The sequence below is a fragment of the Phyllostomus discolor genome, chromosome 6 (assembly GCF_004126475.2).
Source record: "Phyllostomus discolor isolate MPI-MPIP mPhyDis1 chromosome 6, mPhyDis1.pri.v3, whole genome shotgun sequence".
NCBI classification, from domain to species: Eukaryota; Metazoa; Chordata; class Mammalia; order Chiroptera; family Phyllostomidae; genus Phyllostomus; species Phyllostomus discolor.
Window position 1 is genome coordinate 60829784 of NC_040908.2, and position 27396 is coordinate 60857179.

At 39.1% G+C, this 27396-nt stretch overlaps 1 protein-coding gene across 2 annotated transcripts in view; it reads left to right on the forward strand.

The window, feature by feature from the left end:
* DNAH6 (dynein axonemal heavy chain 6) overlaps positions 1-27396 on the forward strand; it is a 259454-nt gene that overhangs the window by 218954 nt on the left and 13104 nt on the right. For both annotated transcript variants that reach the window (XM_036028222.1, XM_036028224.1), the window contains 8 exons: positions 5604-5764; positions 7245-7333; positions 8095-8241; positions 9752-9890; positions 15655-15774; positions 16354-16475; positions 23518-23647; positions 26314-26441. In XM_036028222.1, the coding sequence (XP_035884115.1) occupies positions 5604-5764; positions 7245-7333; positions 8095-8241; positions 9752-9890; positions 15655-15774; positions 16354-16475; positions 23518-23647; positions 26314-26441 (1036 nt within the window). The remainder of the gene's footprint in view (positions 1-5603; positions 5765-7244; positions 7334-8094; positions 8242-9751; positions 9891-15654; positions 15775-16353; positions 16476-23517; positions 23648-26313; positions 26442-27396) is intronic.

Consider the following 27396-nt stretch of genomic DNA (forward strand, 5'->3'; position numbering starts at 1 on the left):
TCAGAGGAGGAAACCTAAATACCTGGTAAGAATATGAAAAGATATCAAACATTCCTAGTAATTAGGAAACAACAAACTAAAACCATAAGGAGATGTCATTTCATACATATCAAATTGCAAAATGGTAACAAAGATATGGATATAGAGACATTCATACTGCAAGCAGAAGTTAAAATCACTTTGAAGAGTAATTGACAGTATATTAAAATTGAAGATAGCAACCCCATTATGCTAAACATTCACCACTGACTTTGCACCCTAGAACAAAATGATTCACATGTGTGCAAGGAGTCATGTTCAAGAATATTTGTAACAATATAATTGATAAAAACAAAAAAACTGGAAGCAACCAAAATTTCCATGTAAAAAATGGTTATATAAATTGTGGTATATTCATAAAATTGAATACAATATAGCCATGAGTATGAATAAATTAGAACCAGTATGTCAATATGGATGAGTCATACAAAGTAATATATGGTTGCAGAAAAAGTATATAATATGGGAGAAGTATAAAATGTTTTTTAAAACTTTTAATGGAAAACTTTTTACTTGTAGTCAAAATAATATCCGCAATTTTTTCCTGTTCTTTTTTTCAGTTACAGCTGGCATTCAATATTATTTTATATTAGTTTGAACATAGGGGTGCATATATCTTTTTGAATTAGTGTTTTAGATCTCTTCAGATAAATACCCAGAAGTGGAATTGCTGAGTCAATAAGGTAGTTGTATTTTTCATTTTTTGAGGAACATCCATGCTGTTCTCCATACGGGCTGCACTAATTTGCAATCCCACCAACAGTACATGAGGGTTCCCTATTCTCTACATTCTCAGTGCATATGTTTGTTGATTTATTGATGATAGCTATTCTGACAGGTGTGAGATGATATCTCATTGTGGTTATCCCATATGTGATATCTCATATGTGATGGTTAGTGATTATGAGCATCTTTTCATGAGCCTGTGCCCTCATTGCAGAAGTGTCTATTCAGGTCCTCGGCCCATTCTTTAATTACATTGTTTTTGGTGTAAGTTCTATGAATTCTTTATAAAGTTTGGATATTAAAGCCTTATTAGATATATCATTGGTAAATATCTTCTTCATTTGGTAGGTTGTTTTTGTGTTTCATTGATGGTTTCTTTTGCAGTACAAAAACTTTATTTTGATGTAGTTCCATTTGTTTATTTTTTTTCTTTTGTTTCCCTTGTCTGAGGACATATATCAGAAAAAAATATTTCTAAGTGTGTTGTCAGAGTTTACTGCATATGTTTTCTTTTAGGAGTTTTGTGGTTTTGGGTCTTACATTTAAATCTTTAATCCATTTTGAGTTTATTATTGCATATAGTATAAGAATGTGATCTGGCTTTTTTTTTTACATGTATTTGTCCAGTTTTCTCAACACCATTTATTGAATAGATTGTCTTTACCCCCACTGTATATCCTTTCCTCCTTTGTCATAGGTTAATTGCCCATATAGGCATGGTCTCTCTATTCTGTTCTGATTATCTATGTACCTGCTCTTATGTCAAAACCATTGTGTTTTTTATTACTATACCCTTGTAGTATAGTTTGATACCAGGTAGTGTGATATGTCCAAATTTCTTCTTCTTTCTCAAGATTGCTGTGTCTATTTGTGGTTCCATACAAACTTTAGGCTTATTTGTTCTGGTTCTAAGAAAAATTTATGTTTTTATAGGGATTGTATTGAATCTATATAGATTGCTTTGGGTAGTATGGACTTTTTAACAATGTCAATTCTTCCTATCCATGAGCATGGTATATACTTCTATTTATTTGTACCTTCTATAATGTCTTATAATATCCTCAGTATAGGTCTTTTACCTCTTTGGTTACATTTATTCTGGTATTTTATTTTTAATGCAATCATAAGTGGGACTGTTTTCTTCATTGTTTTTCCTGATACTTTGTTATCAGTGTACAAAAATGCAGCCAATTTTTTAATATTAATTTTGTATGTTACTATTTTACTGAATTCATGTATCAGTTCTAATGTAGTTTTGGTGTAATTCTTAGGGCTCTCTATGTATAGTATCATGTCATCTGCAAATAATGACAGCTTTACTTCTTCCTTTCTAATTTAGATGCCTTTTATTTCTTTTTCTTGTCTGACCATTGTAGCTAGGACTTCCAGTAAGGTTTTTAAACATATACTCATATATATTATATATTGTTCAGGAATTCATATTTTTGCAATAGTAGTAAGGTAAATTATACCAAATACAGGAGAGCAGTGACCTTGCAGAGTGAAGGTGAGTGATGAGAGACAAGTGAACAGGAAGGGGCACACTGCAGGATCAGGTTATCTACATAAAGTTTTATTTCTTAAGCTGTTATAGGTACATGGATACTCATTATATTGGCTTTAACTTTTGTATGTCTTAAGTATTTCATAGAAATTATTAAAGGCAAAAGCATTCAAGATAGCAATTAGAGAATTGGAAGAGATGTTAACGGGTAGTTAATGTATGCTAAGTAATTGATGCATTCATGAGGAGAAAAAAATGAGTACAGAATAACTCTGTATTGCCTTAGGCCGAAGTTTTGTGGTTAAATGGACATGATGCAATTTTAAGGGAAAGCACTAAAATATAATAATACATAATCTATAGCTTCCAAACTAGGACAGGGACAAAGGAATATATAGTGCAATGTTGTAACCCAACATTAGATAGGAAGGAAAAAGAAAAAGAAATTCCAACATAAAACATAGTAAGCCAAAAACTCAAACCATGACTTCTGGCCAAGATGGAAGTGTAGGTAGACACACTGTGCCTCCTCACACAACCAAAAGAAGGACAACAACCAATTTAAAAATGAAAAACAAGGAGAAATGACAGAAAATCAAACTGTATGGAAATCTGACAACCAAGGACTTAAAGGAAAAACATCCATCCAGACTAGTAGGAGGGGCAGAGATGGGCAGCCAGGTAGAGAGGACTTGTAGCAAGGCAGCAGCTGGAGGTCTGGGTGAGGTGGTGGATTGCAGACTGGGCAGTCCCAAATTCCTGTGCAAATAAACCGGGAGGAACAACTGGGGATCGAGACAGACCATGCAACCCAGGGTTCTAGTGCAGGGAAATAAAGCCTCAAAGCCTCTGACTAAAAACACCAGTGGGGGCTGAGGTGGCAGCAGGAGAAACTCCCAGCTTCACAGGAGAGTCTGTTGGAGAGACCCACAGGGTCCTAGAACATACACAAACCCACCCACTCGGGAATCAGCACCAAAAAGGACTAATTTGGTTGTGGGTAGCCAGGAAAGTGACTAAACACTGGCAGAGAGAGGAGCAAGTGGCACTGTTCCCTCTCAGACCCTTCCCCCACATACAGTGTCACAACACAGCAATATGGGTTGCCCTACCCTGGTGAACACCTAAGGCTCTTCCCCTTACTATGGAACAGGCATATGCTGAGACAAAAAAAAATGGCCCAAATGAAAGAATAGTTCAAAGTTCCAGAAAAAATACCACTAAGCAACAAATAGATAGTCAGCCTATCAGATGCATGGTTCAAAACACTGGTTATCAGGATGCTTAAGGAACTCACTGGGTACTTCAACAGCATAAAAAAGACCCAGGCAGCAATGAAGGTTGCATCATGTGAAATGAAGAAAAGTCTACAGGGAACCAACAGTGACAGGAAGGAAACTGTGATTCAAATCAATGGTTTGGAGCAGAAGGAAGAAACATTGAACCAGAACAGAAGGAAGAAACAAGAATTCAGAAAAATGAGGAGAGGATTAAGAACCTCCAGGACATCTTTAAACATTCTAACATCCAAATCATAGGGGTGCCAGGAGGAGAAGAGAAAGACCAAGAAAACTTATTGAAAACTTATTTGAGACAAATACCACATGATATCACCTTCAACAGGAATCTAAACAACAACAACAACAAAAAAAAAAACTAGCAAAATATAACCAAAGACACTGAAATAGGGGATAGTCTGACAGTGGCCAGAGGGGAGAGAAGAGGGAATTTCAGGGGGGGATGGGTAGGGTTTACAGGAGCAAATTTGGAGGACACATGGACAAAAACTAGGGGTGGGGGGTAATGGGGGGAAGAGGGGAGGGTTGGGTGGGTGGGCTGGAATGGGAGTAGGGGGGAGAAAACTGTACTTGAACAATGATTAAAATTTTTTAAAAATTAAAAGAAAAAGAAAAAAGAAAACTTATTTGAACAAATAATGAAGGAGAACTTCCCCAATCTGACAAACAAAATAGACTTCCAGGAAGTCCAGGAAGCTCAGAGACTCCCAAAGAAGTTGGTCTTAAGGAGAGACACACCAAGGCACATCATAATTACATTACCCAAGTTTAAAAATAAGGAGGGAAGCTTAAAAGCAGCAAGAGAAAAGGAGACAGTTACCTACAAAGGAGTTCCCATCAGACTGTCAGCTGATTTCTCAAAGGAGACCTTGCAGGCAAGAAGGAGCTGGAAAGAAGTATTCAAAGTCATGAAAGGTAAGGACTTACACCCAAGATTACTCTATCCAGCAAAGCTATCATTTAGAATGCAAGGGCAGATAAAGTGCTTCCCAGATAAGGTCAAGTTAAAGGAGTTCATCATCACCAAGCCCTTATTATATAAAATGTTAAAAGGACTTATCTAAGAAAAAGAAGATGATCAAAAATACAAACAGTAAAATGAAAACAAACTCACAACTATCAGCAACTGAACCTAAAAAAAATAGAAACAAAAACAAACTAAGCAAACAACTAGAACAGGAACAGAATCACAGAAATGGAGATCACATGGAGGGTTATCAGTGGGGAGAGGGACAGGGAAAATAGGATAAAGGTACAGGGAATAAGAAACATAAATGGTAGGGGCAAAATAGATGGGGGGAGGTTAAGAATAGTATGGGAAAGGAGAAGCCAAAGAACTTATATGTATGAACCATAGAAGTGAACTATGGCAGGGTAGGGGTAATGCTGGTGGGAGGGGGGGTGCAGGGTGGAAAGGAATAAAGGGGAGAAAATAAATGAAACAACTGTAATAGGATGATCAATAAAATATATTTAAAAAAATAAAAAATAAATGTATAAAAAGAGAATGAAGAAGGATACTGATTAGGAGGATAATGGTAATATTCTTTCTTTTCATCCTAAGTGGTGGTACATATGTATATTTACCTTGGAAGAATTCATTAAGCCATGCATTATTGATTTGTGTACTGTTTCTATATATATGTTAGACTTCATTTTTTTTAAAGTTTTTAAAACATGACCTGCAAGGTAGAAGTCAGGATAGTGAGTACCTTGGTGAAGAAGCAAGGGGAATGATTGGAGTGCAAAGGGGTGTAGTAGAGATGTCTCGTGGATGTTGGCAAAGTTCTCTTCTCAGCCACAGATGTTCATTTGTAATCATTCATAGAGTTGTACATTTGTTTTTTGTACTTTTCCGTATGTGTGTTATAGTAAAAATGTTTCTTTAAAAAACAAAAAAGTTTCACACATCTATTAGAATAAGGATTTTAAATGTGTGCTTAGTCTAGGCAAGAGTTTACTATATTTAAAGTTTTAAATAATTCCATTGCTTTAAAAAACATAAAACAGCGTTTTGTTGCGGTTGTTCAACTCAGGGTGCAGTCAATTTCACTGGGGCAAGGACAAGGACCCATTGCTGAAAGAATGATCAAAGATGCTATGAAATCAGGAAACTGGGTATTTCTGCAAAACTGCCATCTTGCTGTCTCTTGGATGCTGGCAATGGAAGAGCTCATTAAAACCTTCACAGATCCAAGTACGTTGGACATTTACCACTTGCATAATAATACCATTTTATGTAGCCTTTCTTGTTAAATTGAATCCTTACAATTATTCTTTATTGTAGGTATTGTGCTTCCACATATTAAAGACGAGAAACTTGAGACTTACAGAGCATTAGTTAAAGTACACAACCCAGATTCCAAAAAGGTCTTCAGACTCCAAGTTGAGGGAATGATCCAGTGGATCATTTCTGTTTCAGGTTGTCATGTATGGGAAGCCATTTGAATTCAAAATAGAGTACATACAAGCATGATAAAAAGAAACAGAAAAAATGAATTTAAGACAAAGAAGGAAATTAAATCTTTCATTACAGGACAGAAGTTAAGGAACAGAGTTGAAATTACCAGCAATTCCCTTAGAGTAGCATCTTACCACTTTGTATCCTAACTATAATATCACCACTTTCTTTCCCACTCAAAAAACTATAATGAGCTCCAAAGAGATAAGAAGTGGAGTTAGCATCTACTCATTTAAAATGTTAGTATAAAAATAATTGAAACCTTAAGATCTGTATGATCAGTAATAAACAGGGTGGGCCTCTACTTCACCACTCTGCCAGGAAGCCAGGGAGAACCACCAAGAGCCTTTCTTTGGGGTCTTCCTCTGTGTCTTAACCACGAAAGCTTTCTGGGAAGGTGAGAGCTTGGTAGCTGGTCTTATAAGTGACTTTACTTAAAGCTATGTCTTAAGGTGAAGAGCTGCTCCTTCATGGAGTGACCAGCCCACACTGGCTACCAAGCCACAGACAGGGCTTTGCAGCCTTCCCCTGCAGGCCACTCACTTCCTGGTTCCTCCCCTCCCCCCGCACTGCCTTCTGCAGGCTGCTTCTAACAAGGATAGAGTCATTCACATCTACCATCCAGAGTCTCCACACCTTCCACTCTTTTGCAGTGCAAATAAGAGAGCCGGCTCCCTGCTAGCTCTCTGGCTTATTTAAATGATTAAAGAAAAATGACAAGGTCTTCGCTATGGTTTAGAGATCCCAGATTAGGGTTATAATTAAAACAAAATGCTAGGAAAGGCATCTAAGAGGCAATTTGCTACAGTGGTAGTACATGAGCCTTCGGAACATGGAGCAGGGGTTCAGCCTGCCCATGACCAGTTCTCATGGGCATAAACGCACAGGCAGTAACTATCCTCTTTTACAGTTGAAAGTCTTCTCCATTTCAGAGGGAAGGCCTTTAATATCACCATCAAGTATTGAAAATTAACACCTCTAATTTCTTCACCCAAATGTACCAGCACCTAGACTGCCAAACTCTCCTAAAAAGATTCCTGTAAAGATTCCCTCACCTCTATTTCATAACATTTTACAACACACTTAAAAAAGATAAACTAGTCTTTAAACAGAGCTTACAGCATTTTTGCTACCATATAATAATGACTTCTTATAGAAAAGTGTCACTAAGAGTTAAGCATTTTCCTTTTTATTGTCTTGTCTTTGTTTTAAACAGATATTGTTATCAAGGACAGTTTTCGACTTTTTTTAAGTTCCATGCCTAGTAAAACATTTCCTGTCACAGTTCTTCAAAATTCTGTCAAGGTAATGTATGCACATGGTTGGAATGATGCGAAGTGATTGGTCCCAGAGTGTTCACCTAATGGGACCAGGGAGCTCAGGCCTGTGCAAGACCATGCCAAAGTCAATGCAGCCTAGGTGGGGAGGTGGGGGTCAGTAACTCTTTACCTGATAGCAGCAAGACAGTTTCCCAAGCCACTGTCCATCCTTGCATGCCCTTGTCCTGTTGTCATTCAACTCTTTCCTCTAACCCTCTACCAAAAAATGTCAAGGACATAGAGTGATGAGAACTGGATCCCTTCCAGTGTTAAAGGAATGTTTCAGCATTTGAGAGAAAGGAAGACCTACAGACTGCTGGATTTCAGTGCTGACAGTTTCCAAAATGTTCACCCAGTGATGATCATGACGGATGCCTCTTCCCTCCCTGCCCCATGTCACCAAGGCAAAGTGTGGGATGAGACTATATGTCGGAATGACCAGAAAACCCAATGCAGAAAGCCTAAGCATAATTTCTGGCCCATGTTGAGAAAAATGGACACCAAATGGAAGCATCCAAGGTGCTTGTGCAGGTGGTTTGCCCACTGTAGGTCTGAGGACCCCACCAGGCCCTGTTCTCCCAGGACAGAGCCTGAGCAAGATACAGAGCAGACAAGGACATGCCAGGATACCCCGTGGGCATTGGTTGTCTATATTTTCTCAGTGACTTCAGTCTACATGTGTTTTTCAGAAATAATACAAACCTGTAAAATCACCCTCTCTGCCACACACATTCCATCTAATTTCAGGTAACCAATGAGCCTCCAAAAGGCTTACGTGCAAATATCAGACGAGCATTTACTGAAATGACTCCTTCGTATTTTGAAGAAAATATACTTGGAAGAAGATGGAGACAAATAATATTTGGTATTTGTTTCTTCCATGCAATTATTCAGGTATGCTCAGTTCTGCTTCTTAATAGGAACAAAAAAAAGGGTATTTTGTTAAAACGAATAATGAGAACTAAATGATAGCTTACAAATGGCATCATGAAACACTGAGGGCCCTGTTTCTGTGTCTGAACACAAGTAGTTTTAACTCAGTTGCCTATTTCCATGTTCCCCTTGCCTCAGTATCTCACAGCCTTGCTTCTCAGCCCTGTTCTGATCTGACTGCAGAACACCAGCACCTGGATGACTGCAGCAGGTCAAATTCAAAGCACAGAACTGATCTCTTCAGCTATGCCTCTTCCCAAAATCTGCTTCCCCTCCAGACTCCATTTCTCAAATCAGTGGCTCCCTTCTGTCCATCACCTACAGCGAAAATTTCAGGATTATTTTTGTTCTTCCCTCTTTACCCATCTATATCATGTCGGTCATTACACCTTCAGTTTTCTTGCTATAATTTTATTCTCACCTGTTCCTATTTTAGGGGGTGCACCAACCTTCACAGCTTCCTCCCTGTGACTAGAGCCCACATCCCCTGGAAGATGATCTTCAAATCAGCACTGTTTTCCCCTTCCTTGTGTTCAGATCTCACTGGTGTGGTCTGGTGTCCATCCTGGGCCTAGTACTTGAATTCTGACTCTTCAAATCTATGTCTCTAGATGGTGTCTTGATTAGGCTGGCTGACTTTTCAAATGTGTGTAGGCTACAGAGATAATCAGTATGGAAAGAAAAAAAACAAAGATTAAAGATGCAAGATATGGGATAAAAAACAAGATCCTACAGGAGATCCAAGAGGTTGGGATTAGGGGTGCCAGGTGTGAGGCCCTTATTCTAATACAAGCAGCTGAGATGGGGAAATGGTTTAAGACTTAGAGAAATTTTGAAATCAAGAGGAGAGAACATAGGACCTATCCTCTGGTATAATCATCAGTTTAGAATTAAGATACTAGGGTGGGACTGGTAGAAAACAAGCAGAGGGAAAGATTTCACTATGAGAAGTCATGAAACAAGGATTATGAGCCTGTGTACTAGTTAAAAAATAAAAGCTGCCACTATGGAGAAGCCAGTATGCAGTCAGCACAGCATGGCAGGACTGAGGAGCCTGGCTGATGGACGCACGCCTCAGAACAGCAGGGGGTAGCTCTCTCCACCAGATGGATGATTGGTGTCAGTGTTTTTATACCAAAGGCAGTAGGTGGGATTTTTTGTCCTATTTTGATGGAGAAATATTTTATTTTACCATGAAGAACAAACGCACTTTGACAGGACTATCACATCTCCAACAGTATCACATTTTATTTTAGAAATATTGGAGAGAGGCCAGTGCTGGCAGAAGAGGTGCCTCCTTGTTTGGTGGAAGCCAAACTGAAAGCCCAGCTGAGGTGAAACCGCTTGATTGAGACTGATTGTACAGAATGAGGATGCCTGACTTCAATGGAAACCTTTTAGTTTCCAATATTCTACACAAAATTAGTTTTATCAAATTTTTACTTAAGACTATTTTCATTTTCCATTCTAGGAAAGAAAAAAGTTTGGCCCTCTTGGTTGGAACATATGCTATGAATTTAATGACAGCGACAGGGAATGTGCCTTACTGAACCTCAACCTTTACTGTCAAGAAGGAAAGATTCCCTGGGATGCACTTATTTATATCACTGGTCAGTAAGCCCACATTCCAGGGCCTCCAGCTGTGCGCCACACACAGTTGGTTCACACCCACCAACCCATACAGAGAAGGTCACCTCCCCCGTGTTGGATGGTGGTGGTGATGACTTCTTAAATTCCCTTTGTAAAGATAAAACCATGATCAGAATATACAAATATTTACATCTAGGAAATAGGGCAGATGTTTCCTCCAATAATAATAGCAAAAACTTTTTTTTTAGATTTTTTATTTATTTATTTTTAGAGGGGGAAGGGAGGGAGATAGAGAGAGAGAGAGAAACATCAATGTGCAGTTGCTGGGGGTCATGGCCTGCAACCCAGGCATGTACCCTGACTGGGAATTGAACCTGCGACACTTTGGTTCGCAGCCCACGTTCAATCCACTGAGCTACACCAGCCAGGGCAATAATAGCAAAAACTTATATTGCTCTTGCTGCATGACAAGCATTATTTTAAGCATTCCCATTAATTAGCAAATTTAATCCTCATAACAACCTTGTAAGATGAGGACTATTATATACCTATTTTACACATAAGAAAACTAAGGCACACCATTTATAAGTGCTAGAGCCAAGATGTAAACCCAGACATTCCAGCCACCAGAGTCTGTGCTCTTGCATGAAAAAGAATCTGAACATTGACTGACCTTTTGAGTCAGGTGTGCTTGTGAAAAAGGAAAAAATAATTTAGGAATTTAAATTGTTAGCAAATATGAATTATGACTACATAGAATCTTACTGACAAAATTAAATAAAATTTGGACCATGTAGGTCCAAATAATGAAAAGAGATTTGCACTGGGAAGAGGGGGGAAGAGAGAGCTGTGGAAAAGGACATTACTCTGCATCCTTTCCCTGATGAGTAAGGGGCATGTGAAACAGCAGAGAGTATCAGGTGGTCTAGAGCCCTGAAAGGCAAATGAACCTTGGAACAGTGGGTAGTAAAACAACAGTAAAAAATGGATGAGGATCTATCCTCAGGGTGGACCAAGACGGATGAGAAGGTGGGCATGGAACCTGGGAGGCTACTCTACACTCCTGCCCCCAGTCACTCCAATGGGACCAAGATTGCTGAAAAAAAATGGTGATGTGGGCAGACTTATTCTCTAGCACCCTCTACTTACCCTGAATTTTCTACCTCCTAGTTTTTCTCTCCCTTCCCCCACTCCTGGAACCCTTGACCTTTCAGATTACTTCAGTCTCTACTGCTGTGGAAGTAACTGTGTTTTTAAAAGGATATAAAGGAACAAGACAAAAGATGTATCCACTCTCACTACTTCTATTTAACATTGTATTGGAGCTTCTAGCCAGGGTAATTAGACAAGAAAAAAAAAGTCATCCAGATTAGAATAGAAGTAAATCTGTCTTTATTTGAAGATGATATGGTCTTGTATGTAGAAAATTCTAAGAAATTCACACACACAAAAAAACCCTAGAAGTAATACTTGCAAATAAATTTAACAAGCGAAGTGAATGCTCATGTACTGAAAAATAAAAAGCATTGCCATAAAATATTAAATATGATCTAAATAAATGAAGAGATACAATATGCATATGAATTCAGAGACACAATATTGTCAAAATGGCAATATTCCCCAAACTCATCTATAGATTTAACACAATTTGATCCAGCATTTTTACAGAAATTGGCAAGGTGATCATAAAATTTGTATAAAAATGCTATGGTCTCTAGCAAAAACAGTCTTGAAAAAAAAAACAAAGAACACTTAGTTTCCCAATTTTAAAACTTCTGTAAAACTACAATAATCAAGATAGTGTGGTACTGGCATAAGAATACACATATGTATCAATAAGACATATTTAAGAATCCAGAAATAAACCCCTTTTATGTTTATAAGTCAATATACTTTCAACAAAGGTACCAGGACAATTCAATGAGAGGGGGCAGGATAGCCTTTTAACAACTGATTCTGGGACAATTGGATATCCATCTGCAAAAGGATGGACTTAGATCCTTATCTTATGCCATATGCAAAAAATTAATTCAAAATGAGTGATATACCCAAGTGTAAGAGCTAAAGTATAAAACTCTTAGAAGAAAGCACAGAAGTAAACCTTCATGACCTTGGGTTAGGCAATGACTTCTTAGATATGATGCAAAAAGCACAGACAATAAAAGAAAAAATAATAAATTGGACTTCATCAACATTTAAAACTTTTACACTTCAATAAACACCATCAAGAAAGTGAAAAGAGAAGGCTACAGGCTGAGAGAAGATACTTGCAAATCACATATCTGATAAGGCAGTTGTATACAAAGTATGTAAAGAATTACTACAACTCAACAGTAAGGGAAAAAATGATTCAATGAGGGAAAAAATGAGCAAAAGATTCAAAGACATATTTCACCAAAGAAGGACATGAGAAAATGCTCAGTCATTAGGAAAATGAAAATTAAAACCACTTCACACCCATTATAATGGCTATAATAAAAAAGACAGATAGAAACAAGTGTTGATGGGAATATGGGAAAAAAATGAAACCCTCATACTTGCTTGTAGCAATGTAAAATGGTGCTGCTGCTTTAGAAACTTTTTAAATAGACTCACCATATGACCCAGAAATTTCACTTCTATGTGTATACTCATGAAAAATGAAAACACGTGCATACACAAAAGCTTATAAACAAAAGTTCATATCAGCATAATTCATAGTAGCCCAAGAGTGGAACCAGCCTGAATGTCTATCAACTGGTAAATGGATAAATAAAAGGTGGTCTATCTAAACAGTGTGACTTTATTCAGCCATAAAAATGTATAAATTACTGATACATGCTACAACATTGATAAACCTCAAAAATGTTATACTAAGTAAAAGAAGCCAGATATAAAACACTACCTGTTATATGATTCCATTTATATGAAATTTCCAGAAAAAGCAAGTCTAGACGGACAGAGAGTATATTAGTGTTGCACAGGGAGGGCATAGGAATGGGGCGTGCCTGCAGATGGGCCTAAGAGTCCTGCTGGGGATGATAAAAATGCTCTAAAATCAGATTGTTGTGCTGATTGTACAACTTCCTAAATTTACTAAAAGCTACTACATTACACATTTTGTTTTAATGTCCATTAGTCAATACATGTATTAATTATACTTTTAATTCATATATAATTTTATGTGAATTTTATGAGTTTTAAATTATAGCTCATTAAGGATATTTTTTAAAGGGTATAAAAAGACAATGCTAATTAATATTTGCTAATGATAGGATCTTAGGCAGTCACTTATGGATTAATCCAGAAAATACTGATTAATGCTATTATGATAGATGCTGGAAATACAAAGACATCTATCTTTGTATCAGTAAGACACAGAACATAGTCCCTGCCTACCAAAAACACGTGGCGTAGAAAGTAGAGATCATGAATAAATTATAATATACTGTGAAAATTACCAAAATAGAAGTGTATGCACAATGCTATGGGAATTCAGAAGACACAACTAACACTATCTGGAGGAATCTGGGAAAACTCCACCAAGGAGACAAAGTTGATCTGGATGCTAAACAGTATTTGGGCTCACCAGGAGAGGAGGCAGGAGAGCACCCTGGGCCAGAGCAGGGCGTTTCAGACCCCTGAGTGTTGAGGGGCAGCATGACTGTGGACATTGTGAGTAGTTCAGCAGGGCTGAAGCATAGTATGAAGAGGAAACGTGTAATGGAGGGGAGCTTTATCTTCAACAAAACTAAAAACGTAAGCTGGGAACACACCCTGAAAGGCCTGTGTGTTGTTAATAAATTTTGGCTTTTTTTGTAAGCAACAGTTGGCAATTACAGTCTTTTAAGCTGGGAAGAGATGCAATAATTTATAAAGCTATAATAAATGTGAGATGAAGGACTAAACAAGAATATAGCAATACAGGGGCTGATGACTAGAGAAAATTAACAGTAAATATTGAGGAGGCTATAAATACAGGAAGGTATTTGAAGTTGAAAGGAGGGATCTTAAAACTTTACAATGTTGGGTACAGCAATACATAAGTCCAGTAGACAGGTCTGAGCTCAAAGTGGCAAGGACAAAGCCAAACCCAAAGGCCATCCAGTCTGCACTGGGCCATCCCCAAGCCAGCCCGTGGGGACAGAAAAGGAAGGAAAGGGGAAACAACACGATCCGTGCGGCTGGTACCCGGACAGGTGGTGGACATGTGCAGTGAGTGCCCTCCTCCCCAGGCAACCTCTTCTGAAAGACCAAGCCAGAAGACTCCTTCCTAAAAGTGAGTGATCTACCCAGCATCAAAGTGGTAGAGCTCCTTGTTTACTCAGTTTGATCAAAGAAAAGGAAAAACCTAAGTCTGGAAGGAAAAGCACCAAGTCTAATGATTTGTAAGGAAAATGTTTCTGTCCTGCTTCTCAAAATGCAGCTATTTTAACTTGAAACTTTTTTTAGAATAAGGTTGGGGCAACTCTTCCCTCTCGCCACTGACTGACTAACAGTTGGAGTCTGGGTGTTCCCAGCCGTCTTCCTTTCCCTGACACCATCACGTCATTGGGGAAAGCTGAGCTTTACATTCCCATCCAGCCCCAAGGGTCCAAGAGGAACTTCAAGTTAGGCTCAGGGTACACGGACTTACCAAAAAGATTTAAACATAAATCTTACCAACATTGCGTTCCAAGCCTTCACAGAGAGTGACTGAAGAATATTCCCAGGAAAAGACAGCAGCATCTCCTCATTCTCTCTTAGAATTGCTAATACAGGGACTGAGCTATTGACCATCATCCCTGGTACCTACTACCCCTCCCCTCTCCCTGAGTGCCTGATCCAACAAGACTGATCCGAGGTGCTCCAACAGGAGAAGGAAGGTAGGTGTCCCTACAGGAGGTGCAGGTAAAGACATTGCTATCTTAGAAAAAATAAATTATTGAGATTCCAAAGACTAAAATACATTTCTTTCAACCAACGATCTCAGTTTCAAAGAGAATGAAAAAAAGTTCTTCCTGATATAAGGAAGAGATGGCGATGAGTACAGATGAACAGTTAAATGATTCAGTAGTTGACAATGTCAGTATCTCAGATAAAAATCCTTCAAGGAACACTACAGTATTGAATTGAATAAGGAATTGTAGTGATGGGTCTGGGTTTTTTCCAAAGAATTATGACAGCAATAGGTATTATTCCAATGGAGATCATCATTCTTTCATGTAATCTGGGGATGACAATGGAGCACGCCAAAAGTAGCTTCTCTGTGCAGAGATGGGATACCAATAACTTAATTCCCCAAACCATCATTTCTGTCAGGCAAGTTGTCTCTTTTATCCTGAATCTATCTTTCCTCTCTGGCTTAATGTCAATAATTTGTAAAGTACATAGAGCTTGGATGCTTTGTTGTAAAGTTTCTAATTCCATTTTACTCATTGTTGCACCCCAAAGCAATGTTTCGTGGAAAATATGTATTAGAATACTGCAGTCAATAATGGAATAAAACCCAAAATCAGTATTTTGAAGCAACAACAAAAAAAAACAGGAAGAATGAAAAATATGTAAATAGAGCTCAGTGACTTTAGTTTCAGTCATTTGGAAAAGCAAAATAATTAGGATAGACTACATATATACTAGATTTTTTTCTGCTCTTTAAAAAATTGATTTTTATTCCCTTTTGGAGAGGTAGCAGAAAGAAACTCTATTGTGCTATTTCCACTTTCAGTACCAAAAAAAGTGTATATAAATAAACTTATTAGAATTGGCAATGTATATTAATAAAAAATAAATAATGGTATGTTTTAAAATGCAAATCCTTTTCAGGTGAAATTACATATGGCGGCAGAGTTACAGACAATTGGGATCAAAGATGCCTTCGCACTGTCTTGAAAAGATTTTTTTCTCCAGAAACATTAGAAGAGAATTATAAATATTCCGAATCAGGTGAATGACTTTTCAATACTATGGAAAAGGCCTCCCTGAGAAGTTGTTAACAGCATCTCTCAGTCATCCACACATGAGTTCCATGTCCAGTCCTTACAACCAAGTCCCCATGTCCACCCATGCCCGGTACTCGCCCACCTTCAAAACTGGCTTGGTTGTAATAGTACAAGGATATTTACTGTGCATTAACCTCTTTGAATTATTTCTTTTCTAAAGTGTGTTTTATTCTACCTAAGTGTGTTTTCAAAGTTATATAAAGTTGCAGCTCTCGACGAGGCATGACTTTCAGCAAAACACCCCTGAATTCGAGAATCTTGAAATTCTCGAATTTCAAGAGAATTGTTGAAAATTGTGGAGGAGACACCCTGAAAGGTTAGGACTCTGATCAGATGCTCGGGGCCTCAAGAAAAGTAAAGAAAGTAGACACAGGATGGAGGCTTGGGGAAAACAGTCTTTGTTTCTATGTTTCTATGTGAGACAGCTGATGACGGCCACCCTCTGAACCTAGCAGAGAAGTACCATACTTAGCAGTACAAAGCTAGTTAATCTGAGACACTTGCTTTCTGTTTTCAATAACAGGCATCTATTTTGCACCCTTGGCTGACAGCCTACAAGAGTTTAAAGATTACATTGAAAATCTACCTTTGATAGATGACCCAGAAATATTTGGAATGCATGAAAATGCCAACCTAGTTTTCCAGGTATGTGGCCTTTCAACTTAAAATACATATTCATATCCCTGACCAGTATGGTTGTTAGCTGGGCATTGTACTGCAAAGCAAAAACTTGCCAGTTCAATTCCCGTTCAGGGCATATGCCTGGGTTTTGGGCTCAGTGCCCAGTCAGAGTGTGTGCAAGAGGCAACAGAGCAATGCTTCTCTCTCACATCAATGTTTCTCTCCCTCTCTTTCACCTCTCCCTTCCCCTCTCTCTAGTCAATAAAAGAAAAAAAATTAAAAATACACATTTAAATTACATATGTAAACTTGAAACATCAATAATCACCTCACCAGCTCTACAAATTATAATATTCTTAAATAAACAAATAAATGTTTCATCTTAACTTCAGCATTTGGTTCCAATTTAGCCTGCTGTTTCTGGATTCTTCACAGAATCCTAAAATCGTGCATTTTCCTGTCACTGGCCAGCCCTATCCACTTCCTGGCCTTCTGCCTACTCTACAATCTATTTGCCAGTCTACCATAACATGGGGCTTCAGATGATAATCCAGACAGTCCTTGCTTTTTTGCCCTTCTCCCTCCATTTGGGGATTATTTGTATCATATACACAGAGATCTATGGACCCACAGGTGATTACATCATAAGAGTACAGTAACAAATATCCAAGGCAGAAAAATTAAAACAGTTCTTTAAAAGCACGCTCATCATCTTGCCCTGGCTGCTGTGGCTCAGTGGATTGAGCACTGGCCTGCGAACCAAAGGGTCACCAGTTCAATTCCCAGTCAGGGCACATACCTGGGTTGCAAGGTCCCCAGCCAGGGGCATGTGAGGGGCAACCACACATTGATGTTTCTCTCCCTCACTTTCTCCTTCCCTTCCCCTCTGTCTAAAAATAAATAAATAAAATCTTTTAAAATAAATAAATAAATATACCCTCATCGAGGTTACGGCACCAGACCACTGCAATGGGTCCAAAGAGCAAACCTGGCAGTTTCACTCCTCTAAGACCTCCTGATGCTGCACCACTACCTACAGGTAGTCCGAGCTCCTCAGCATGGCACTCGAGGCTCTGCCATGGCCTGGCCACTGCACACCTTTCCACTTTCATCATCTGTCACAGTCAGGTATCTGTGGCCAAAGCGAAGCTGTGAAATGAGGTATGACCCTGATGGCCCTGGAGTGTTCTATAGGTTGAAGTCTAGGTTGGCCCCCACAAGGCTAAAAGGAATCACCTTCCTTTCTTTTTTCTAATCACCTTTCTCTTTAATTTAAATTTTGCCCCTACAAGTGTTAGAGGGTGAGATTTTCCTAGATACCAAAGAATCTATGCAAAACAACAGTGGAACTTTCAGAAAGAACACCAACAGGTTAATGCTCTGAAACCTCAAGTCGTGTTCTCCACCATTAAAATTGCTTTGCCATTCACCAAGGAGTTAGAATAATCTATCTTATTTTTCCTTATTCTTCTTCCAGCAGGAAAAAGAGGTGGCCAAACCTAGTGCCCATATTCCCTCATATCTGATGTTTGCTCTGGAGTGGGTGGGGTGTGGAGGGGGAGAGGAGAGAAGGGAGTGTGGATACGGTGAGACTCACAGCATCCTGAGAAATGCCGCACTGTCGGCAGCACACACTTGGGAGCATAGTATTTTGTTTTCTGTTGGTTCAGAACGACTGAGAATGAGATGCCCGGCATGTCGTGAGCCCCCAGTATGTTTTTCTGTCCAGCCTGCCTCCATTTTTGTTCTCCATTTTTCTTGTATAATGCAGGCCCTACTCTCACCTCTTCTTCATTCCATAAAATTCTGGCGAGACTTCCAACCGCCCCCTACCTTCACAAGGCTGAGCATGTGACTCAGGCTTGGCCAAAGGCAGCAGCCCATCACCTCGTCACTTGAACTGGTCCAAGGAACAGGCACAAGGCCCACGCTAGGTGAACGGGAGTCCCTTCCTGAGATAGTATACATAGATGCTGGGATGTAGGGAGGGCTCTCTTTCCTCAGAATCACTGTCGAGGATGTTGTATCTCTGAAGTATCCTGTGGCCTTATCCCTGATACCCCACCGCTCTTCCCTACTACATGAAAGAAAACACCCACCAAAGGAAAGAATAAAACAGCCAAGCATGCACAGGAGGAAAGAAAGCGTTAGATCTATTCATGCCCAAAACCCACATGCCTTGTGTTTTCTTCCCAGCTCTGAGCCAACAGACTCCTTTGCTTTGGCTGGTTTAGGTTAGATAACGCTGCCTCTTGTCATCAACAGAGTTTTAACACAAAAGATACGGATGATTCCTTCCTTAGCCAGCACACTGTACTTACATAGATGCTGAGTAGAAACTAGTAAAGAAAATTGAACCTTGACCTGTGCACATCAGCTGGAGATACAAAGAAGAAATTTGCCTCCAAAGAGAATAATGAGCATAAGTCAAGGGCCGTCTGCACAGACTGTCTATGAGCAAACAGAAACCCACTGTCTCTTCTCCGCTTAGAGGCTGAAAGATGGAAAGCAAAAACCAACAGAGGCTAAGTAAATACAAGGAAAGATAAGGGATACAAAATACCATCCAGAAGACACAGGCTCACCCTCTGCAAATCATCTACTGCACAAACCAGAAATAAAGAGTATGTTCTTAAAAAAAAAAGAAGAAGAAGAAGAAGAAGAAGAATATGTTCTGGCATCTGGAATAGGGTTTAAGACCCAGCCTATACAAAGAAAATAAAGCCAGAATTTGAGGACAGGCTGATATGTATATACCAAGGATGCCATGAGATTTGTGAGAATAAAATATTTCAAGGAAACTAAAAATACCATAGCGGAATTAAAAGTTGCTTTAGAGGCTTAAAGACCAGAACTGGGATATAGATTATCGCACAGGTGATGTAGGGAATGAATTTAATAAGCTTTCCAGAACAGAGATTAAAATTGCGAGGGATGACAATAGTACAAGAAGATTCAGAAAAACAGTAAGAAACAGAAGCAATAATGTTTTGTTTTGTTTTTCTTTCTGAAAAGGAAAAGAAAATAACTGAAGCTATGTGTACACATATTCCAGCACTAGTTTGGAACTACAAATAAAAGAAAAAGGTCACGTTAGCATCTAGCCCACCTCATTTCTAGCCCCTGCCCCCACCAAAAAAGTGTGAATGGATGAATATGTTAGTCAGAATGGACTCAGTTGTGCCACAGTAAGAAAATTAGTTAAGTCCCAATGGTTCAGTCCACCAACTGTGTTGGCATGTTGACAGAGGGGCTCCACTTCACGTAATCATTCAGGGGCCCCGTGTGACAAAGGCACTATTATCGCATAGCTGCATTAACTAGGGAAAAATGGCCCCTTCATCACTGCAGCATAAGAGGAGAGAAACTGAGGGATTATGCATAGGCTTTTCACTGCCTCAGCCTACACAGTCCACCATCACTTTGCCTCACATCTCATTAGGCAGAATTGTCACATGAACCACCTCTTTGTAAGAGTGCAAGAAAATATAATCTTTGCTACACCCCAAAGGAGAAGCTAACTGGGAATGGGAGCTCACTATATGTCTAATTCAGTTACTATCATAGGAAGTAATACTAGGCTAGCTGTACTAAATGTTTCAAGACCCTTCCATCCAACCAAGAAGTCGAGTACTAAAACAGAGAAGTCGTGACGTTGGATGACTGGCACTGAGCACGGAAACCAAACTACTTATCTACAGCATTAAGTTAATGACAACATATGCATTTAGAATCTAATGACTATGTCAATGGTAATGCCTGACAGAATGTCTAGCATGTAAAATATCATTTTAATAAGCAAGACCTAAAATCCCAGGTCTGAATTTCTTAGGTAAGAAGATGACGTGTGTTGTGACCAGGGTTTCCAAGCCCAGGACCACAGATGGGAAGGGATACATTTGGAAAGCCTTAGACAGTGCATTGGAACATCCCACCACCCATTCAGGATACACTGTTGCATGTGGTCATCCAAATGACCTTCACAAAACCTGTGTGAGAGCGAGATAAAGAAAACTTCTAAGACGGGGTGTCAAATTCATTTTCACCGGGGGCCACATCAGCCTCGAGTTTGCCTTCAAGGGGCCAAATGTAATTTCAGCTCCTTCACTATTACAGGGTAGTAACATTTACACAGTCCTAAAATTATTTCAGCCCTTTGAAGGCACCACGAGGCAGATGTGGCCCCCAGTGACAATGTGTTTGACACCCCTGTTCTAAGAGATTCCAACAAATAGACACAAGAAAGATACCATGCTTCTGAGCAGGAAAAATGTGGAGAAGTTGAGAATATTAAAACTGACCTTGGAATAAGGATGTCTAAACATAAAAAGCAATAGAAAAATAAACCACATTAGAAAGCCAATAAATGTAACTATATCAAAAAGTGTCATAAGAGAATTAAAAGACAAAATGACAAAAGACATTTTTGAAACAAAGCAAAAAGGAGAAAAAGTTACCTATCTGAACGTGGGATATTTTCCAGGAAAGACCATATGTTAGTCCATAAACTAAGTATCAGTAGGTCGTAAAAGATAGATGTTACACGAGTATCTTTTCTGACAATAGGATAAAATTAGAAATCAATAAAATGAAGTAATCATAACAGTGTGGCATACAGATAGACCTGGAGAACAATGGTACAGAATCAAGTCCAGAAATAAGCCCTCACACACATGGGCAAATGCTTTCTGACAAGGGTGCCAAGACCATTCAATGGAGAAAGGAGATCTTCTCAGCACACGGTACTGGGAAAACTGGATATCCACATGCAAAAGAATGAAGTTGGTCCCTCACCTAATGCCACACACAGAAACTAACCAATAATGGATCAAAAGCTAAATCTAAGACCTAAAACACCTGGAAGAAAATGTAGGATAAAAGCTTCATAACATCAGATTTGGCAGTGATTTCTTAGATACAAAAGAAAAGGTACAGATAACAAAAGAAATAAACAGACAAGGTGTACTTCATGAAAATTTAAAATTTTTGTGCATCAAAAGACACAATCAACAGAGTGAAAAAGCAACCCACAGAATGGGACAAAACAATTATATACCTAATAAGAGATTAATATCTAGACTATATAGAGAATTCCTAAAACTCAACAACAACAACAAAACCCAATTCAAAAATGGGCAAAGGACTTGAAGAGATATTTCTCCAAGGAATATATACAAATGGCCATTAACACATGAAAAGATGCTCAACATCGCTAATCATTAGGGAAATGTAAGTCAAAACTGTACTAACATCCCATGTCACAGCCATTACTATGGCAACTATCAAAAATAACACAAATTAGCAAGTGTTGGCAAGGATGTGGACAAACTGGAGCCCTTGTGCACTGTTGGTAAAAAATGTAAAATACTACAGCTGCTACAAAAAAATGATCATTCTTCAAAAAATTAAAATTAAATTAACATATGACCCAGCAATTCCACTCCTGGGCATCTACCCAAAAGAACTGAAAGCTGGGACACAAATGGATATTTGTATACCCGTGTTCACAGCAGCACTATTCACAGTAACTGAAATGTGGAAGCAACTTAAGTGTCCATCAGCAGATGAATGCATAAGCAAAACAGGGTGTATGCATACGATGAAATATCATTCGGCCTTAAAAAGGAAGAAAATTCTGCAATATGCTACAACATGGATCAACCTGGAGGACAAAATGCTAAGGAAAATAAGCCAGTCACATAGAGACAAATGCTGTATAATTCCACTTCTATCAGGCATGTAGGGTGGTCAGATCACAGAAACAGAAAGAAGAATGGTGGCTGCCAGGGCAGAGGGAGGACTTGTAATGAGGACTTATTTAGTGGACGTATAGTTTCAGTCTTACTAGATGAAAGAATTTGGGGATAGGTTGTAGTGATGGTTGAATAGCATTATTAATGTATTTAATACCACTGATCTATACACTTAAAGATAGTTAAGATGGCAAATTTCATGTTATGTGTATTTTATCACAGAAAAAATATGGAAAAAGTTAATTACCCTTATTATATTATAGAATTATCTCCTAATTAATAAAAAATAAAATACTGAAAATAACAATGTGCAAAATATATGAGTAATATTAGTATTATGCTAATCATCAAAGAAGTTTTTACCTACTAAATTGGAAAAGTTTCCAAGCAATGCTGTCAATCCTTACAAAGACACAGGAAGACAGGACCTCTGATGCACCACAGTTGACAGTGTAAATTGATAGTTTCTTTAGAAATCAATGCAGGAATATGCAGGTTTAAAATATATCTGGGTAATATATCATTGAAGAATTGAAAAGGCAGTGGGTGAAATTCATATACATATGTTCTATTCACAGAGTCCTATACAATCCACACACTGGAAATGTCCAGACAGTAAATAAACAACTGGTGTGTTCACACCACTGACTACCATAAAGTCACTTAAAGATTATTCATGAAGATTTTTCAATGACTTGAGAAAATGTTCATGAAATTGAAAAAGAATTAATACTACATAAATTGTATGGGCTTATTTTTAACTATATGCACATACACAGAGAAAATGTCCAAGATGGGGGGTTGAAAACTAGTTACAAATATCTCTGGAAAGCAGGATCATGAAAATTTTTTCTCTGTGCTTTTCTGTATTTCCTAGATTTTCTATAGTGAGCCATCATACTTGTATTTAAATAACATTTTCTCAATTAGAAAATTGTGTTCTAAAACTCAATTCTCATTATTTTTTCCTTACTTTTATAACAGCCTTTTAAATGATTAGCTAAAAACGTTTAACCATTTTATGTGGTAAAACATACATAACATAATGTATCACTTTAGCCCTTTTAAGTATATAGTTCAGTGTCATGAAGAACTGTTACATTGCCATTCAACCAAAAAATTTAATTACAACACCAACAACTATGTACTGTGCATTTCCAACAAACACATTTTACCAACTCTATCTTCAACATAAAAAATAAACATTCCTTGTTTTTGTTAACTGCCATTATTTCTATAAGTGAACTATATGTGCTACAAAATTATTTCTTGAGAATTTGAGTCTTCACTTCTTTCTCTTTCCACCATTGCAGTACAAAGAGACCAACACTTTAATCAACACCATACTTGAGGTTCAGCCAAGGTCATCTTCTGGTGGAGAGGGAAAAAGCAACGATGAAATTGTCCAAGAACTTGTTGCTTCTGTCCGGACCAGAGTTCCAGGTAATAAATAATTCCTGACATCTGTATACAATGGGATTTTTAGGAATAAACTCAGAGAGCTGAGTGATAAGCAGGTGTCCAAATCTGCTTTTAATGCCGACTTCTCTTTACAGAGAAATCTCTTCTGCTGTGCCCCTCTCCATTTAGACATACACTAGACACCTACAGGCCCTCAACTGCCAGAAGCATAAAAAACAAATTGGTTTCTAGCCAACTTTAACCAGACATTTTTCTGAGCTTCCTAATGTGTCTTTATGGATGCTATCCAAGAAAGTAGCCACTAGCCACAGGTAGCTACTTAAAATTATACTTAAAAGTCATTTTCTCGGTTGTAACAGCAACATTTCAAGTGCTCCCATAGTGGATAATAAAGATTATTTCCATTATTGTAAAATATTCTACTGGACAGCCCTGCTGTAAGGGAAAAGAAAACTGAAGCACTAAATAGAACAATGACTGTAAAAGTAAACTTTGTTTCTTTACTCACAATAACTCTGACCCCCAAATGGGTCTTTCCCTCACATTAAAGTTTTCCAACTCTCTGGACGCCAACTGGGTGTCCCTACAATTTAATTATGACACTAACTACCCAGAGTTAGCACAGACCAAGAGGTTGAAGGCTCAGTCCCACAACAAGACTGTCCCCCAGCTCAGATGCCAATTCCAAGTCCCCGGTTGTGACCTGTACTTCTGACCAACCAGCTACAGATCAAGGGCTCCCACAGCCCCATTCCCCTTCTTGGGTTCAGTAATGTTCTACACAGGCCTCAGAAAAACAGTTAGTTACACGTGCCAGTTTATTTTAAAAGATATCATACAGGATCTTTTAAAAAGCCAGATGAAGAGGTCCACAGGGCAACGTCCAGAAGGCTCCTGCACGCAGGAGCTTCCATCCCGTGAGTCAGGGTGCGCCACCCGCCTGGCACATGGGCACACCCACCAACCCAGAAGCCTTCCAGGGCCTTTCAGTTAGGGTTTCTGTGAGGGTTTCATTTCGTAGTCATGGTTGGCTGATTAAATCACCAACCTCCAGCCCCTCTCCTCTCCCAGGAGGTCAGAGAGTGAAGCTGGAAGTTTCGAGCCTGTAATCGCAGGGCCGGGTCTGCTGATGACCAGCTTCCCCAGGCTCGGGGACTGTCCCAAAGTCAGCTCGTTCACATAACTAGATGTGGCTGAAAGGGGCTCCTTTTACCTTTGTTATTCAGGAGCAATGTCAGGAGCCAGGGTAAAAAAAGCAAATATTATAAGAAATGATAACCCTATTGTTTTTTATCACTTAGGAAATTGCAAGGGTTTTAGGAGCTGTGGGCAAGAGCTAGGGATGAAGATGAAAATATATCTCTCTTATTATATTACAGTATCACAAACTGAGTCTTGCCAATAATCTTTAAGCCCCCTGAAAAATGGGGGCCTGTGTGACCTCAGAAGCCAGTTATCTGCCTCCTAAAACAGGCCTCAACAGAATCTCTTGAGTGGAGTTCTGTTGATGTTGAAGTAAAACACATCAGTTATTTTAGAAAGCAGTTTTTAATAAATATAAGATGGGAGACTGGGTGGAGACAGGGTGAATCTGGATGGAGAGATGAAGATAAACTGTACTTGTCCAGTGGAGTTCCACTGACATTAGGAGGTTTTCTCTCCAAGCTTCATAAAGCTTATACTTTTACTGCAAAATGACAAGTGGTGCCATCTGCTTGTCAAGAGTCAGGGGAGGGATGCTGCTGGCTCAACAAGAGAATGGAGGGTTTGGAGTAGCACCTGAGGGGAGTGATGGAAAGAAAAGACCAAGGACATGTAGCTGCAGCATTCTGGACCCAGGAGGCTGAACTACCCCATGTTGCTGTGTGATTTTTCCACAGAAGCCAAAATGTGAGTGGCTATGAAGGATTTGATAGATGTATTTCAGAGCCGCTGATGTGCACACACTTTACTCAGAAATGCAAGGAAATGCAGTTCCTTTATTTTTTTTTTTAGAGCTTATATGAGCCTCCATTTGCTATATTGTAGGGGAAAAGAAGTACAAAATTTTTGATCCAGCTTGACCTATGGCCTGTTTCATAATTCAGTCAGCCCCTTTGAATTATGCTCACTAACGGGATAAATGCCAACTTGCTCTCATCTCTCAGTCTCCCCTGTGAACCCCTCCTCTCCAAAATGCAGTGCAGGTATTCGGGGAAGAGTGAGGCTTATGTACCTGCATGGCAGAGAAGACTCAGAGTCCCTGGCACCTCTGGTCTCAAGGATGTCCCTTATCTACTGGACAGCTTCTTGTCCTGCTAGCATTTGCCACTGACATATGCATGGCCTGGTTCCCATTCAGCCTAGGCCAGAGGTGTCAAACTCATTTTCATCAGGCGCCATATCAGCCTCAAGGTTGCTTTCAAAGGGCTGAATGTAATTTTAGGACTGTTTAAATGTAACTACTCCTTAACAGTTAAGTGAGAGCTCGGCACTGCCGCTGGGTAGAAACAAGGTGCTGGGCCGGATAAAACAAGGTGGAGGTCCAGATTCGGCCCATGGGCCTTGTGTTTACCACCTGTGGCCCAGGCCCAGGTTCAGGAGAAGTTGGTTTGAAGAACGGTTAAGCAAAGTAAATTACAACAGAAATGTTATGAGGACAGAAATCAGTGACAATTGACCTGAGGAACTGGCTCTCTCTGTTTCAGAAATACTAGAAATGGAGAGTGCTTCTGAGAGCCTTTTCATCAAGGATTCTCAAGGACGCCTTAACTCCTTGACCACCGTTCTTGGACAAGAAGTGGACCGGTTCAACAATCTGCTGAAGTTAATACATGTACGCATGCTCACTGCCATCACTGCTGTGGGGAATCAAAGCTGTGTAGAGAATTATGTAATAACATACGTGTGCTTAGAGTTCTCCATTCCTATCACTTCAACATTTCCATCTGAATGGGCTAACAACTCTTCAAACCCAACTGGTTAAAAATTGAGTTTACCCTCCCCTAACAATTCCACATTCCCTTTCTCTAATAATGGCTTTGCGAATACAGGGCATTACAAATCTTTGGTCTCCTCATTATCCTTACACCCTTAGAATTACCATTGATAGACTCGGAATTTGATCAGAGACCTAAGCATTCAATAAGAGAGACTCAGTTCTTGTTCCTGATTTCTAGTTTGCATTTAATAAGGGTCATCAAGGAACATATACAAAGGACACATGGACAAAGCCAGAAGGGGTAGGTTTGAGGGTAGGAGGTGGGGATGGGTGCACAGAGGGCATGGTGGGGGGGGAAATGGAGAAAACTATACTTGAAAAACAATTAAAGAAAGAAAAAAATTAAAAATAGGGCAGTCTTTACGAAGACTGTGAAAACCAGCATTTCTCGAAGTGTGTGTCACAAAACACCTGTATTCGAATCCACTGTGCCACATGTTCGAAATGTAGACTCCCAGTCCCACTCCAGACCTGAGAGGAAATTACTGGAAATTCCTGGGAATATGGATTTTAAATAAACCCCCCCAGATAACCGCACTACAGCTAAAACTTAAGAACAACTCTTTGGTCCTTTGCCTTATGCTCAGGAATGCTTTCATTCTAGATGGTCTTGAATGTATGATGATGGCTAAACACCTTTCTGGTTTCTATGTGCATGACTTTGATAAGGGAAACACAAAAGCTATTAGAGACCAAATATTAAGCATTAACAGGAAAAGTCTTACCATCAAGCAGGGAACCAAATACCGAGCACAGAGTCAAGGCTCAGTGATAAGACTGGGGAGGATAG